We start from the raw sequence: 15,095 nt of genomic DNA, 5'->3' as shown, positions 1-15,095 counted from the left end.
CTGCATGAATGTTTTCTGAGGGGTTTGGAGGCACAAACATTTTATCACAGGCAAGATAAGACACAGATGCAGTAAGTCACCTGCCTTTATTCCATGCTAAGTGGAAAGTGAACAATGTAGGGCAAGTCTCAAAGGTGCTGTTCTATGCCATGGATGAAGTTTAAGGCAAACTTAAATAAAATCTCATGGTATTCTGTGTTGGAAGGTGATTGCTTGCTGGTTTGTCAACCCCTTCATAAATCCAGAATAGGCCAGAGCCAGACAGAAAGAGCAGCCTTGGGAACATGTGCTGCTTTGACTTCACTTAAATCCCTTTTTTGTCCTTTTTGTTCTCTAGCAGCCATCTTCTTCCAGTGGAGGCTTGTTTGGAACTGGAAGTGGTGGGAGAGGTGGAGGCTTCTTCAGTGGTCTGGGAGGAAAGCCAAGTCAGGATGCAGCCAATAAGAATCCCTTCGGTTCCTCCAGTGGAGGATTTGGATCTGCAGCTTCCCAGAGTAAGTGAGCAAAACAAGAACACAAAATGTGCTGTGATTTCCATCTGCTTTTGTGATCCCATCTGCTTTTCTGCTGCTGATTGCCTTTGAGTAAATTCTGTGTTAATTTAAAAAAGGCTTTGAGGGGGTAACTGAGAGTATGTGTGATGTGTAATCCAGAATTTTTCTTTTAGGTTTATGGAAAACAAGTAGAGAAGCCATTGAAACAAACAAGCAGATGCAGGAAGTGTGAAGAATACCCATATTCTGTAGGGAGTTCTCAGCCAAATCCTTCCTTAAAATGGAATACTCTAAATCAATATCACTGAATTTCTGCTTCCAACTTAGTTGGAAGTTAGAAAACTTTAATTATCTCTCATCTGCCCTAAGACTGTAAAAGTTGTTAAAGAATCAAGAGAAACCAAGTTAACAAATATGTGAGGGATAAAAGTTTTGTCGACCTCGTCCTAAAAATGAACATCTTTGTGCAGCACATACAAGACAACTTTATCAAACTTTGCTATGACCTATGGTTAAACTGGTAGCTGTAGGTTTAGCTGCAAGTGGCTAAAAGTAGCACTTCAACTCATGAGAGAGTAAATTCATTTATTTTATTACATCTTTAATGATCCATTGGGATTAATGGTTGAGGTCAGTTTTCTAACCTTGCCAATTTAATAATTTATTGCAGTGCTGGGTTTTGAGATGAAATAAAACAGATGATTCACCAGAGAAAGGCTTTAGTTGTTCTGTGTCCTGAGTCTAGATGCAAAAACTCAGTTTTGCATTTAGCATTTAGCCTTGTGAAAGATGAAAAAGTGAGTTATTTCTCCTACTTTAAGGTCCTGTCAGATAGTAATGTGTAGAAATACTGGCCATTGCCAAGACAGCTGAGAATCTTTAATTTGTGGTTTGCTGATATGTTTGTTGCCTGGAGAGACTGATTGTAGCTGCTGGGATTTCTCACTTGAGAGATTGTCTTTTACCGACTGGGGCACAGGATGCATCTAAACAAATCATCCATGTGGTGATTTACTAGATTGCAGCAATAAAGGGTTGTTAGTTGTCCATCAGATCCAGAATGGAGCTTGGTGGAACTACAAAGCCCTGTAATGGGGGAAAACTTGGCTTCTCTCTGCATGGTTTTCAGTGTGATGTTCATTGTTTTTGGTGTGATGTTCATTGTGTGCTTGGGGGTTGGGGAAGGAAAAGGCATTTTCCTTTCTGCTGCTTCAGTTAATGAAGTGCAGTGTAGAATATTGACTGTTATGAGTATTGGCTGTTGACAAGTGTTCTTCATCTCCCCAGATTCTTCCAGCTTATTTGGAAACAGTGGAGCAAAGACTTTTGGATTTGGCAGCTCATCTTTTGGAGAGCAGAAGCCCACGGGCACTTTCAGCTCCGGTGGTGGAAGTGTGGCCTCTCAAGGCTTCGGGTTCTCCAGTCCAAACAAAGCAGGTACTTTGGGAATCCACCCACTGTGACAGTTTGTCTGGGAAATATTTAAAATTCTACCACTTGGCTCTCTACAGACTGGACTCATTTGCACATACAAGCATTGTCTCTGAACAATAAATAAAAATAACTAATGGCTTATGAAAGGAACTGTAAGTGGTGGGTTCAAGGCAAAAATTTACACTCTTGTGCAAGAAAGCCCCCAGTAAACTATATCCTCAGATGTTAATTCCAAAAATTGCCTTTGCCATTTAAGAGCAGAGAGCTGTGTGACTTAATTCTGGTCTTATATTCTGTACAATGAAGAGTACAGAATATAGAACTGAAAGAATTTTTGCTATTCTAGATACTGCTTTGGAATATTATCTTACAAACTTCACTCTGGGTTTTGTAACCCTTCTTATCCCCACTTCACTACTTACAAATAGTGGCAAAAAGAAAGTGAAACATGTTAAATGCATTGCAAAAGAGAGTGTATGTTGAGCAAAGCTTCAGCCCCTGGGATAAATGCTATAACTTCCTAGAGACAGAGGTAACAAGATATCTGATCTGTGTTTAAATAATTCAGGCCTAGCATTTATTTTTTTCCAGGCCTTTTGTGTTTACAGCCAAACAGTATCCATTACCTTGACATGGACTGGAATTTCACCCTGGGTATTAAAATGTGCAGTGGTATCCCATCCTCATCCCTGATCAGACAAAAGAGCAGGTGTCCTTCACGTTCCACAGTGTCAGTTAGAAACAGGCCAATCATATCAGCAGAGGAACAGAGAATAAAGTAATCTGGGTACGAGTCCATTGAGGGCTGCAGAAGGCAGCTAAACCCCAAACAGAAACTGCCAAGAGCAGAGCACAGTTTGTGATTCTCTGTGGGAATTGTGCAGTTCCACTGACCTGGCATTTAATCCTTGCATTTTAGTTTTCACCACTTAAACTGGGATTAGATAACACCCTGCCTCCTGAATCTTTGCATCACTGGAGCACCTAAAAACCAAGCTTGCATCTACTCTCTGATCCTAAGAGATGGGGCAAAATTGCTCACTGCACTGGGGAGTTATTCCATCTTAAGCACTCACCTGCAAGAAGTTCTGTCTACAGGACACTTGTGTGTCCTTCCAGAGTTTTAGATTAGGATCCAGGGTAAAACCCTGCATAAAATCACAGCAGCAAGTGTTCATACACATGACCTTGGCAGGAGACTTCTCATTTCCCATTGCTATGTGCAGTCCTTTGGATAATCATCTGTTTAAATGGTGAGGAGCAGAGCTTTAAAACTAAATAATGTGAGATTTATTTTTTTTTCCCATGGTAAAGGGTTGTATGATGAAGAATGGATATGTCTTCTTTTTTTTTTTAATAATAGTAAAAGCATCAGTCTAAGACCTGTTGTATGTATTTGTACTGGACCATGGTTATTGTGCACACTTGCTCTCTCACAGTTAAAATACTGGGAGTTATTCTGTATAAAGCAAGTAGAGATTCCTTCACAGTGTGCAAGCACGTGCAATATATTACCACCTTCTAGTGCAGCTCTAGGATTGAGCTGTAGCACAAGAGACACAGAATGTAGTTTTCTTATGGATACTCATTTAATTTGGTTGCAGTTTCTTGCATGCATTCAGGCACTTCTCACCTGTTTCTTTTGCAACAAAACACCCTGCAGTTAGTTTTATAAATAATGTAATGTTCAGACGATAAGATGAAAAACCCCATTATCTACTTGGAAACCTAGTTTTTCCTTTCTCTTTCTGTGTTATTGTTTATGTGATGTTCTTGTCCTTTTTTTTTTTCTTTTTTTCTTTTTTTTTTTTTGCCTCTGTTTTGCTCAGGTGGCTTCGGTGCTGCTCCAGTGTTTGGCAGCCCTCCCACTTTCGGGGGATCCCCTGGGTTCGGAGGGGTGCCAGCATTCGGTTCAGCCCCAACCTTTTCAAGCCCTCTGGGCTCAACGGGAGGCAAAGTGTTCGGCGAGGGTACTGCAGCAGCCAGCGCTGGAGGATTTGGGTAAGGCAACCAGGGGAAAACAACATTCCTGCATGACAAGATTATGCTTAGTTACCTCCCCATTAACGGGAAGAATGCTTTCGGTGATTGTTTGGCCAGCTCAAAATGTCCTTGGTTTGTTTTAAAACAACAATTAAGGCATAAAGATAAGACTTTAACCCCAAAGGAAATAATGTGTGTGATCTCATTTTAATGCTGATGCTACTGTGTTGAGTCTTTAGCTTTAGAGATGTCATCTTGCAATTGTCTGAGGGAATGCAGGAGTATTTCACTTAACGAGTGCAAATCTAGGCCTAGCAAAGAAAATAACAAATGTTGTTATCTGTGACTCTGTCCAACCACCTTATCCACTGGTTAGATTTGGGCTAGAGCTCCTAATGAGAATTCAGGCTGTTCCCTCACCTTTGGGATGAGGCACTTGTAACAGCCTGTGCTCCCAGAGCGCTTTATGTTTATCCCACACTGATTGTTTTTACCTGTTCTGCACCCCTTAAGCCTGTGCTTGGCACCAGAGCAGACAGTACATTATTCCTGGCTTTGTTCAGCAAATACAGAATTTCAAACCTTGCAGAGCAGCTTCTGCAACTGGCAGTAAGTGCACTTCTTGAACACTGTGCTACCAACCAGCAGTGCTCCCTCACACCCTGCAGTTAAACTCAGACTAAACAGGGCCAATTAAAAAGAGGAAAAACTTCCAGTGAGGAGAGGAAACCGGATGTCTTCCCAGTCCTGGTGTTTACATATTTCACAAGTGTTTGTCTCTTTGTCTGGTTTCAGGAGGAACTGCCTTTTATGTAAGACACGTTAGAACCCCCCAAAGTGTAACTTGTTAACTCCCTGAGAGGTTTAGGGCAGGTACCCCTGAGCTGTGGGAGGCTCCAGCTGTGGTTCTGCTGCCCAGAGCTCCAGTGCAGCAAATTGAAGAGTCCCTTTGGAAAAGGTGGGATTAAATCTCCACAAAGAAGGATGCACTTGTAGGGATGACTTAGCTTAACTCAGCTGATGGTTTGTTCAGTTCTGACATCCAGCCATTGTGCTGCAGGATTTTGTACTGAAACTGGATGTGCTCCCCTGACAACGTTGGAAGCTTAAAAGATAAAATGGGATTCAGAACAAGCAGCGTGTTGATGAAACAGAGGTCTTGCATAAGCAGTCTGCAGACTCAAGAAAGATAATTCAGTGACTGAACTTGTAGGAAGTTCTGACAATTTTTTTCTCTACTAGAAAGGTGCAGACTCGGTCTGATATTTTCAGAGTTGCCTGAGGAATCTGATTTTGATTTTTAAAACTTTTGAAAAGAGTGTGCAAAATTCCCAGGCAGCTTTACAAAAATCCAAATCTCACCACAAAATGTTGAGCAATAGTTTAATTCTGCAGTATAATGTAGCATCTGTGTAGGATTTCCTTTCTGCCTTTTTCCTGAAGTGAAACTTTAAAAATCCCAATTCCAAGGAAGTTACTTGCCAGTACATTGTGCCTTATTAGCTCCAAGTTCCTGAGAACACCCTGCTGACTGAAATACATGTGATTCATACTGCTTCAATTCTGAAAAATCTGCATCACTCAATAGATGACTGGGGTGTCAAAAATAGAAACCACTACACTTCTTCAGAGTCTGCAGTTCTGACTGTTTGTGAGCAAATAATGTTTTGCTTTCATAAACTAACCTCAAGTGCCTCTCAATTGTGTTTTGCACATCAGCTTTACAAAAGACCTGGGCAAGATAGGTTGGATTAAATTGTCACCAGGCAGTGGCTGCATCTCGTGTCTTTTATATGTTTGGAAAAAAAAATCTGTCCCTAGCTTAAGCTGTTTCCTGCTCATACTGTGTGTAGCCTTTCCAACAGGCATGTTTTAGTTGCAACTGAAAGGAGCAGTTTGAACCACAAAGTTTTCTTTGACACTGTTTTCACCTCCACTGCCTTACACCAGATAGATGTGATTTGTGAGTTGTGGTATGGTCCTGAGAAGATGGAGCACTGCAAAGCCTCTTGTTCTAAAAGTATCACCCCATCTTGCTTCTCTTTTAAAAGAACTAAAAAACCCCTGTTCTGTTCAAAGCCACATTTGTGGCTCTAAGCTGAAGCTGCCTGCAAGGTACAGGGGTCAAGAGCCAAAGCAGAGGCACAAGGGGTGGGTAGCAGGGCCAGAGATGCCAAGTCACTGAACTGCCCTGGTATCTAATGCTGTCTGTGGGAGCAGTGTGTGCACTTGGCAGTGTCTGGGAGAGGAGAGGTGATGTCCTTTACCAGGTGACTTGCTTGTCACACTGCTGCAAGGGCTGTCTTTTATCTGCAGAGATAGCTTTTGATGTGGGTTTGTGTTTTGGGTTTTTTTTAAGTCTACTAGATGTGGATGGATGGAGAGGTGGGTTAACGTGCTGTCAGGTCATATTTTAAGTCAGAAATGACAGGAGCTTGTGTGAGGCACAGATCTGCAAAGCTGGCACACTGTGACTGGTCCAGCTCTGCTCAGGGGAGGCTGTGCTGGGTTAGTGCTGGTAGAGCTGTGCACTTGCAGAGCTTTAGCAGAGCTTGGCATTTGGAAATCTTGTGTCTGCATTTTGCCCAGTTTAAGTTAAACTTGAAGGTCGTTCTTTGAGTGCATTTCTTACATTCAGAATTAGGAGTGTAGAGGGGGCAGAGAACCATAATGCATATCGTGGTCTCATTAGTGTGTCGTGCTGGGAGCTCTGCACTGCCTGCTTGGACAGAGTGGGTGGAGAAAGGAGACAAATTTCCATATATAAAATTGTTTCTTATCTCAGTCCCCAAAGGCAATTATGGAAGTGATCCAGAGGTGATGGGGAGAAGTGCCAGGTAGATGCAGATCTTCAGGGAAGCACTGGAACTCTTTGTGGTTCAAAATGGGCTGGGGAAAAAAAAGGAATTGAGAAATGTGCAGACAGTTTCATGAGCAGTGAGTAAGGTACACCCTGAAATTTGGGAGCGTGGGTTCTGTATCTGTGTTCTGCTTTGTGCTCCAGCCATGAGCAGCTCATATGAATTCTGTGTTTGCTCCCCTGGTTGTGAAACGAAATGAGGCACTGCTTTTGGTGAAAACCACACACAGAGGTGAATTAAAATATTCCATTTAATGGCTGGAGTTGGCTTTTCCGAGCACTTGAAAACATACCCTGGGTAAGCATGAACATATTTGCATTTCTGCCTGGTGTATGTTAAGAATGGGAGCTGAACAGACATTTCTATGTACAATAATCTTTCCCAAACCAGAAATGACCCATTCTAATTATTCATATCAACTGGTCTCACCTTTTGATGCATCCTCACTTAAGCAGTGCACTGTTACCATTGGTGTGGGGGCAGACTTCCAGGTGTTTGCAAACACAGCTTTTCTCTTTAAAAACTGCAGGTTTGGTGGTACCAGTAACAACACAGCATCGTTTGGCACCCTGGCAAACCAGAATACCCCCACGTTTGGATCCCTGTCACAACAGGGCACCGGCTTTGGCACCCAGAGCAGTGGATTCTCAGCTTTTGGGACAGGTGGAGGAGGTAGGAGAGGCTAAAATTAGCATTTGGATGATACTCTCAGGCACATGGTTTTGGGGATGGTCCTGTGCAGGGTAAGGGTTGGACTCTATGACCCTTGTGGGTCCTTTCCAATTCAGCATATTGTGTGATTCTGTGAAAATATAATGACCCTAAACAACCACCATGTCTCTGGTTATCCCTGGAAATTGGGTGTGACTCATCAGTTCCCTGCCAAAAATCTGCCTGATCCTGGCTCTGCTGTAGATAAGGCACCATGTCCTGGAAAACTGAGCTGCAGGGTGGGGTATAGCACCTTCTCAGCCTTTAGTCCTTAATTCCATCACTGACGTGCTGTGTCAATACCTCCCTCCTCTGCACACCTCGTCAGATTGTTGCTTTTCATCCCTTTTTGTGGAGTTGCTCTTTCTCCTCAAAGGAAAATATCAAGAAATAATTGATATCTGCTCAGTACCATGCACATGGGTATCTGTGTGTAAGTACTACTGTCTGAGGAATATGCACTGCAAAACTGAGCTGGAGCACCAATAGCCAAGTGTTTTTCTGCTGCAATTCAGTAAAGCCACAGTGATTTACCCAGGGCTGAGAGCAGAGCCTGTGGAAGGCCACGTTCACTGGTGGCTGCCTGTCACCAAGGACTTGCATTAAGCACACACCATCTCCAGAAAGCTGCTCTCAGAGAGCTGAATAAACCAGGCACATTGTCTGCAGTGCTGCTAATGAATGGCCTGGCTGATGAGCAGTGAAAGCCAAGCCCTCTTAGGAGCCAGGCAAGTCACTTCTCTTCTAGATGGAGATTTGACTTTCATTGTTTGCCCATCTTTTTTTTCCTGGCCTAAGGCAGGAAAGAAATATTTTTCAGTCTGTGTGTGGGAGGGGGCATTTACTACAAATCTTATGTGTTCATTTTTCCCTTTTAACAACTGTTTTTCTAATTTTTCAGGGTTTGGTTTTGGCTCACCTAACACGTAAGTACTGTTTTTGTACCTAATTTTTCAATAAAAATACAAATAGAATCAGAAGAAAGAGTTTAATGGTTTACAAGAGCAAGCTCTGAAAATAACAGTGAAATACTAGTGCTGATTTCCATTTTGGTGGCACTGCAGAGAGCTCCAAGTCCAGGCTCTGTGCTTTCCAGTGAGGTTCTTCTGTCTCATAAGAGAGAATTTCTAGTTGGATCATGTTCTTTCTCCACCTCTCAGGGACATTATGTGTGTGCTCAGACTGTGTGTGTGAATCTGAAAATCTCTTCCATTTATCAGGTTGAAACAAGGAATGAAATAAATTGGTACGTTTGTGGCTGAAGTGAGATGATGATTTACAGCTAAAGGTTAACTCTGTCATCCACTCTGCCTGGCTGGATCCCTTCCAGCAAGTTTCTTAAACTTTGTTTCCCTGTCAAGCAGAGAGATCATGGATCTCTGCAGATGACAGGCTCTAGAATAAGCACAATTATATCTACTTAGGGTGTGTTGCTGCAGGCTCAGGTAAAAGATGCTGGAAATACTCGTGTGTTCTCATAAAAAGCTTCTGGTACCAGGGAGACTGGAGGTTTGATTGAGAGATCTGCTGAATTAATGCTGCCTGAGGGAGGCTCTAGCACTCATTGCCGTGGTTTTCTTTTTTTCATTTCCTTGCTCCACAGATCTTCCTCTGGATTTAGTGGATGGAGAAGCTAGGAACATGCTGACCTCTCCTGTAGAACCTGCATTCTTGAGTCACCAACGTGATCAATATCCAACCAGCTTTTCTTTTAAATACGAGTTCTCAGACTTCTTTTTTTTTTTTCCTTTTTTTTTTAAGAAGAAAAGATTTTGCTTATTTTTATGCAATACTTGTTCTTGCTCTATATTAAACTATTTTATCTGCCTTGGTGTTATTTGTGTTGGAAGGGTTTATCTCCCTGTGTTCTGGGGTTTCCAGCTTTTCTCTTGTTCATCCCTTGCCTTACCCAAGGGAGTAGCTCCAGTTGGTTCCTGACATAAACCAGCACATTTTTCATTAAGAGAATGCCTGATTATCCCAGGCTCTTAAGAAGGGGCTGAGGTTTACCCTGCTAATTTTAAGTCTAGGATGGGGCACATGCTTATCTCAGTGAAGTGCTAAAACTGAGTCATGTGTGAGCCAGAGGCTTAGTGGCGGAATAGGAAATTATCTGAGAAGAAGCTGGCAGCGTGCAGAGCACGTTCCCATGGCAGTAACATTCAGCAAAGAGGTGGGAAGTAAAAGCTCTCCTATTTTTACCTTTCTGTAAATTTTACAGAACTCAAAAAAAATCGAACTTGGGTTATAGGGAAAAACTTCTGGCCCTGGAAGTGCACACGTGACCTCCATCCAGAGGCATCAGTGATTTTGCAGCTCGTGGCTTTGGCTGGTGGATTCTACTGTTTGGTACATTTTTTTTTTTCTAACATGAATGAGTTTGTGCTTTTTCTCCTGTAGCTTTTGGCTTTAGTCACTATCGTTTGTGAAATTCTCCTGTGTTTATTATACTTGAACATACTGAGCAAATGTTTTAAAGAATGCCCTGAAGGCATTCTGGCCAAACACTTCTTCTGTTTGATGCATCTGACCTCCATGAAACCTCCAAATGATGTAATCAGGTTCTGTGGCTCTTTGGAATGAGGTATTTGAAATAATATCTCATGTGTTAGCTGAGTTCCTGCAGATTGGATGGGTTTATCTTGTTGGTCCTGTTAGGATGTTTTGGGGTACCTCTGCTTCTTCTATTTTCAGCAGAAACAAGGTGGCATTTTCTGGTTTGGTGGGCCTGTGGTCACTTTTGGGAATTGTAAATAGTTGATAATTTTTTATTTTCATATCCAGCATCATAAACTACTTTTATTTGTCAACAGTTCCTGAAAAAATCACTTCTTTCAAGTCAACCTAAAAAGTCAGTGTCTGTCCTAACTCCTGTCCTAGCTGTGGCAGGGGACTTTCCTATCTCTGCAACTGGGAACAACCTTAGGTAGGTTCCCTTTAAGAAGGAAGAAATGTGGGAAATTCAGTGTCCAAGGAGGGCTTGTTTTTAGCTATGGAGAGGCTTTGCAAGGCCATAGGCTCCTAAGGCTTTTCCATATGCCCTGGATTTATGGACCCAGGTGTGCTGTGGGTCTGTTAGAGTCAGCACTACTGGGATTTGTGTGTGACCTCCCAGCCCATGTGATGGGAGAGGGTCAGTGCTGGTGATCCAGGGACCACAGCGCTGGAACAGAGGAGAGAATGCTCCAAACTTTGCTGCTTGGAGGTGAAAAAAAGCTGAAGCTGGATTGAAGTGTGCCCCTCCCGGTGTGTTCTCCTTGACTAGACAACATTTCTTAAGGCCTAGAGGTGAAACTGTTGTTCTGCTTTTCTTCCTCTTTATAAATAGCAGCTGGCCCAAACCACTGACCTTAAATTCTTTGCATTAATCTCCCCTGGCTGTGGCATGTGACACCTCCTCTCCAGGCCATATCAGCTGTGCTCCCCCAGATAGCTCAGAAACCTCTTGCTATGGAGAAGATTGGCTTGGTAAGAATGTGATGTTGGCATGCTGAGCCATTTAAAGTTTCTTTTTTGGAATGATGGGAGCAGTTGGGGGTTGTCCCTGCTCTGCTGCTTGGTACCTGTTTTAACTCCTGGCAAGTGAAATGCCTTTAGAATTACTCCAGACCCATTTTCTTGCAATGCTTCCCAAATAATGGTTGAAACAACCCAACCCTCTGAACTATCTGCCCTTGAGATTCGGGTGCTGCTCTTGGTTTCCATAGTAGCTGCTGGAGGAGCTGAGCAGTGCAGAGGCTGATCGTGACCACAAGCCTACAGGAATATGCACAAACCCCAGCAAAGTCGACTTTGAAAAATCTGCATTTTCATTAGATGACTCAAGGACTTGGCAAGTGCTCGTGGTGCTCGTTTGGTGGTTGCCAGAAGCTGTCACGGGCTGTGTCACATCTGTGCTGAGTGGCCTGTGGTCATGGGGCCTCTGTCCCCCCCCCCTCTTTTGGGACAGATGTCCACCAAAGAGCAAAGCTGCTAATGTAGAAAGCCCCAGTCCTGGCAGTGCTGGAGAAGAAGGCAAGGACTAACCAGGCTTGGAGTCTCGTTCCAGTAGTTTGTCCATGTTGGTTAATCCTCTCATAACTAACAGCACTTGCTCCACCACTGCTCTGAAGGAGCTTATCCCTTTGTCTGTGCTAAGGTGGTTGTGCCCCTCTTTTCCTGCCACTTCAGTATGAGCAGAAATCTTCCAAGGCTTTCATCAAAGGTAGAGTCTTAATTATTTCTAATGAAAGAACACACTTATTTTCCCCTCCCCTGAGACCACGCCATGGCCTCGAGGCAGCGGAGAGCCGAGTGCTGGTGATGCTGCTATGGCAGAACACCAGGGATAGTGTCACACTGTGGTGGGCAGAAGGGAGCCTGAGGCACAGAGAGGATTCCCCAAACCCATGGGGAGACCAGACCAGGGATTTCTGCTTCCTCCAAGGCTAAAAAAACAACAGAGAAAAGAGCTTTTTCCTGGAAAAGGAGCAAAGAAAGCATACCTTTGTCACAGAGAGCTAGGAGAAAAATATTTAATCTCATGTCTTAAAGGTTTTTACTGTATAATGCTTGGTGTTCCAGAATGTGGGTGTCTTGCAGAGTACCAGTGGTCGTGGCTGTATCTGGCTCTGTCTCCTGGGAAGGGAAGGACATCATTCCTTTGGCCCTTCTGTACCACAGTGCTGTGATGCAGAGGAGACTGGAGGACAAATGCCAGTGGCATCCCTCTGCTGTCAGACTGAGAAGGGATCACAGGGCTGAAGTTCATCCTGTGCTGCTGGGCTGTATCCCTGGGCTTGCCTTGTCCCTCACAGCCACCTTCCTGCCTGAGCAGTGCTGGGGGCAGAGCTGGTGTGTCCCTGACCAAAATCCTAGTGAGTTCCATGGGAGAAACCAGACGTGTTCCTGACACGATCACCCTGCTCAGGATGGGCTTCTCAGCCTCAACAGTGGCTGCTGTGGCGTGTTCACATGTGGGGTGAGTGTCAGGGATGAGTAAGATCCCTGTGACAGACAAGGGAGGTTGGAAAAGTGCTGCAGGACATCTCAGCCCCTTGCTCCAGAGGCCATGGAAAGGTGAAGGCAGGTCGTAGTTCTGCCTCTCCTGCCACCCCTTTGCCCAGGAACCAGGGACACTGGTCTCTGTCCTTTCCAGCAGTCTGGTGTGGAATTGCCTCCCTTCTCCCTGTCAGCCATGGACGTGTCCCTACACTGCAGGCTCAGAGGCTGAAGTCACATTTTATTTATCCCTTCTTAGTTTTCATGTGTCCCCTGTGCTTTGCTTCCAGCATTGCTTACAAGGAAAACTAATCCTGCATGAGGCTTTGGCATGAGCGTGTCTGGGAGTGCCAGGGGAGTTTTTGTTCCTAGATAAATGTCGTGTGGAGCCCCAGGGGCTGGGAAGAGGCAGCTGTGGCTCGCAGGGATGAGCAGCTCTGGGTCAGCAGTGAGTCCATCCCTGTCCTCCCTCTTGCAGCAACGAGGCTCTGGGGTCCTGCAGCCACGGGGAACAGGCACTCAGTGCTCTGGTTTAGTTCACAAGGGTTGACTTTGTGGTCAAAGGTTGGACTCTATGATCTTCGAGGTCTTTTCCAACTTAGTGATTCTATGACTCTTCCTCACCCAGGGCTGAGTTTGGACGTGTCCACACGTTTTTCAGCTCTGCACACCTGTGTGTGTCTGTGGGATCCACCCCCCCAAGGGCCCTGTGGTTGTGCTCAGCACGTTCCCTGTCTTGCACCATCCCCCCCTCCTTTTTCTGCAGCTCCTAGAAGGTCACAAAGCTCCTTCTCTACAAACATGTGTCTGTCCCTTGCTGCAGAGCCAGGGCTTTCCCCTGCCTGCCCTTATCTCACACAGGCACACTCTGTGCTGCCAGTGCCTGGATTGGGACTCCGACCGTTCCCTGTGCCCGAGATAAGCTCAAGTGCTGTGGCTCCACTCCTGGGACTGTGGTGCTTCTCTGGCCTCCTCACAGACCCACCCCAGTGCTGGAAGGGACCCGTGACCCCCCTTACACCACCCTCTCCTGGAGCAGGGTGCTGGAGTTGCTCCTGGTCCAGGCTGCAGGTGCAGAGCTTGGGGGAAACGTGGGACAGCCCCAAAGTAACGAATCGTGGTAGAGTCAGACCTGGCTCTCCAGTGCTGCTCTGCCATGTTTGGGTTTCTTCACACAATCACAGACTGGTTTAGGTTGGAAGGGACTTAAAAGCTCATCCAGTTCCATTCCCTTGCCACAGGCAGGGACACCTTCCACTAGCCCAGGTTGCTCCAAGCCCTGTCCACACTGACCTTGGGCACTTCCAGGGATGTGGCATCAGCTTCTCTGGGCAACCTGTGCCAGTCCCTCACCACCCTCTTAACAAAATCCTTTCTGCCAGGACTGTACCAAACAGACAGCTTTTTAGGGACGAATTTACAAAGGTTACTAAAGGCAGCCCTGGGAATCTCAGTGCAGGTTGTTTGAGGAGCTCTGTTATAATCATGTGTCAACTCATGACACTATATTTTTATTTTATATTTAATAGATGCTTCAAGCTCTTCAGGGCATTGCTAAAAATATTTTTGCTTTAAAACATGAAGGAGTAAAATGAGCATTTGCAGCTGCTGCACATGAGCAGCTTAAGATGTGAGAGAGGAGAAATAGGAAACAAAACCTGATTTGCATCAGCAAAGGGACTTCCCTGCAAAGTTTCAAGCAGGAACTGTGGGGGTCAGAGGGTATTTCTTCAAACAAATAACCGCTGCCTCAGTCTGCTTAAAACTGAGGTTAGAAAATCACAAAGCCAAGGGACAAAACCTTTAATTTGTAGCCTCAGCATTCACAGATGTGCTGCAGTCAAGGATTGGTGTTGGTGTCACCTGAAGCACCAGAACAGGGCTCCAGCACTCCCCAGGCTGTGCTGGGCTCAGCAGCCCATGTGCTTCCCTCCATCCTCCTCATCCCTCACGGGAGGGGGGGTTGCCCAAGTCTCTGAGCAGACAGTGAGTGACCGGGTGCTTTTGGCTTTTTCAGGGTGTCTCCCAAAGCAGCTGTGACTTGGCTGGTGTCCCCTCCCCACCTCTCCCTCCCTCCAAAACTGGAACATCTAAATTTAACCTGCTATCAACAGATGAGGCTGGACAGTTTCCACTCTGGAAAGGAATCCCACTCAGAGCCCATCCTCTCCCCTGCTCAGGCTCCATCCATGCACATTCCTTTCCTCCAGTATGTTTCCTTCCTTCCCTTCCCTTCCTGCACTTGGGTTTGTGTCACTGCCACGTGCTGGTGGAGCTTCCCAAATGGACTCTGTGGCTCTCCATGGATTATGTGGGCACACACCTCAGTGGGTTTGGGTGGTGGTGCCAGATCTCACTGCTGCCTGACTCTGGAAGGGTTGGCTGGAACCTTTGAGGGGTGTAACGGGCCTGGAACAGGCTCTTGTATGAGCTGCACCTTGCTGGGGGGGCCCCACAGGTGAGAGTCCAGCCCCTGGGTAAAATGTCAAAAGGAGAAACCTGTGTCCCTTCCCTGGGCACAGCCGGTGGGACAGGGGCCCGCAGTGGGATCAGGCTGTGGTAGGAGGGGCTGAGGACAGGGCAGGAAGGAGCCAGGGTGGATTTAAGGGATCAGCAGTGGAGCTGTGCTGGC

At 45.3% G+C, this 15,095-nt stretch overlaps 1 protein-coding gene across 2 annotated transcripts in view; it reads left to right on the top strand.

The window, feature by feature from the left end:
• Window positions 1-9,315, top strand: part of NUP214 (nucleoporin 214) — a 41,247-nt gene extending 31,932 nt beyond the window's left edge. Inside the window, exons 31-36 of one of the 2 annotated variants that reach the window (XM_027649924.1) lie at window positions 341-494; window positions 1,782-1,931; window positions 3,758-3,929; window positions 7,302-7,444; window positions 8,385-8,409; window positions 9,087-9,315. In XM_027649924.1, coding sequence (XP_027505725.1) covers window positions 341-494; window positions 1,782-1,931; window positions 3,758-3,929; window positions 7,302-7,444; window positions 8,385-8,409; window positions 9,087-9,120 — 678 coding nt within the window. In that variant the 3' untranslated portion in view covers window positions 9,121-9,315. Of the gene's footprint in view, window positions 1-337; window positions 495-1,781; window positions 1,932-3,757; window positions 3,930-7,301; window positions 7,445-8,384; window positions 8,410-9,086 lie in introns of both variants that reach the window. The other variant, XM_027649923.1, reaches the window with a different exon arrangement.
• Window positions 9,316-15,095: the final 5,780 nt, after the last annotated feature.

Source organism: Corapipo altera, unplaced genomic scaffold (assembly GCF_003945725.1).
Source record: "Corapipo altera isolate COAL_440 unplaced genomic scaffold, ASM394572v1 268, whole genome shotgun sequence".
Lineage (NCBI taxonomy): Eukaryota > Metazoa > Chordata > Aves > Passeriformes > Pipridae > Corapipo > Corapipo altera.
This window is presented reverse-complemented; position numbering and strand designations above follow the sequence as displayed.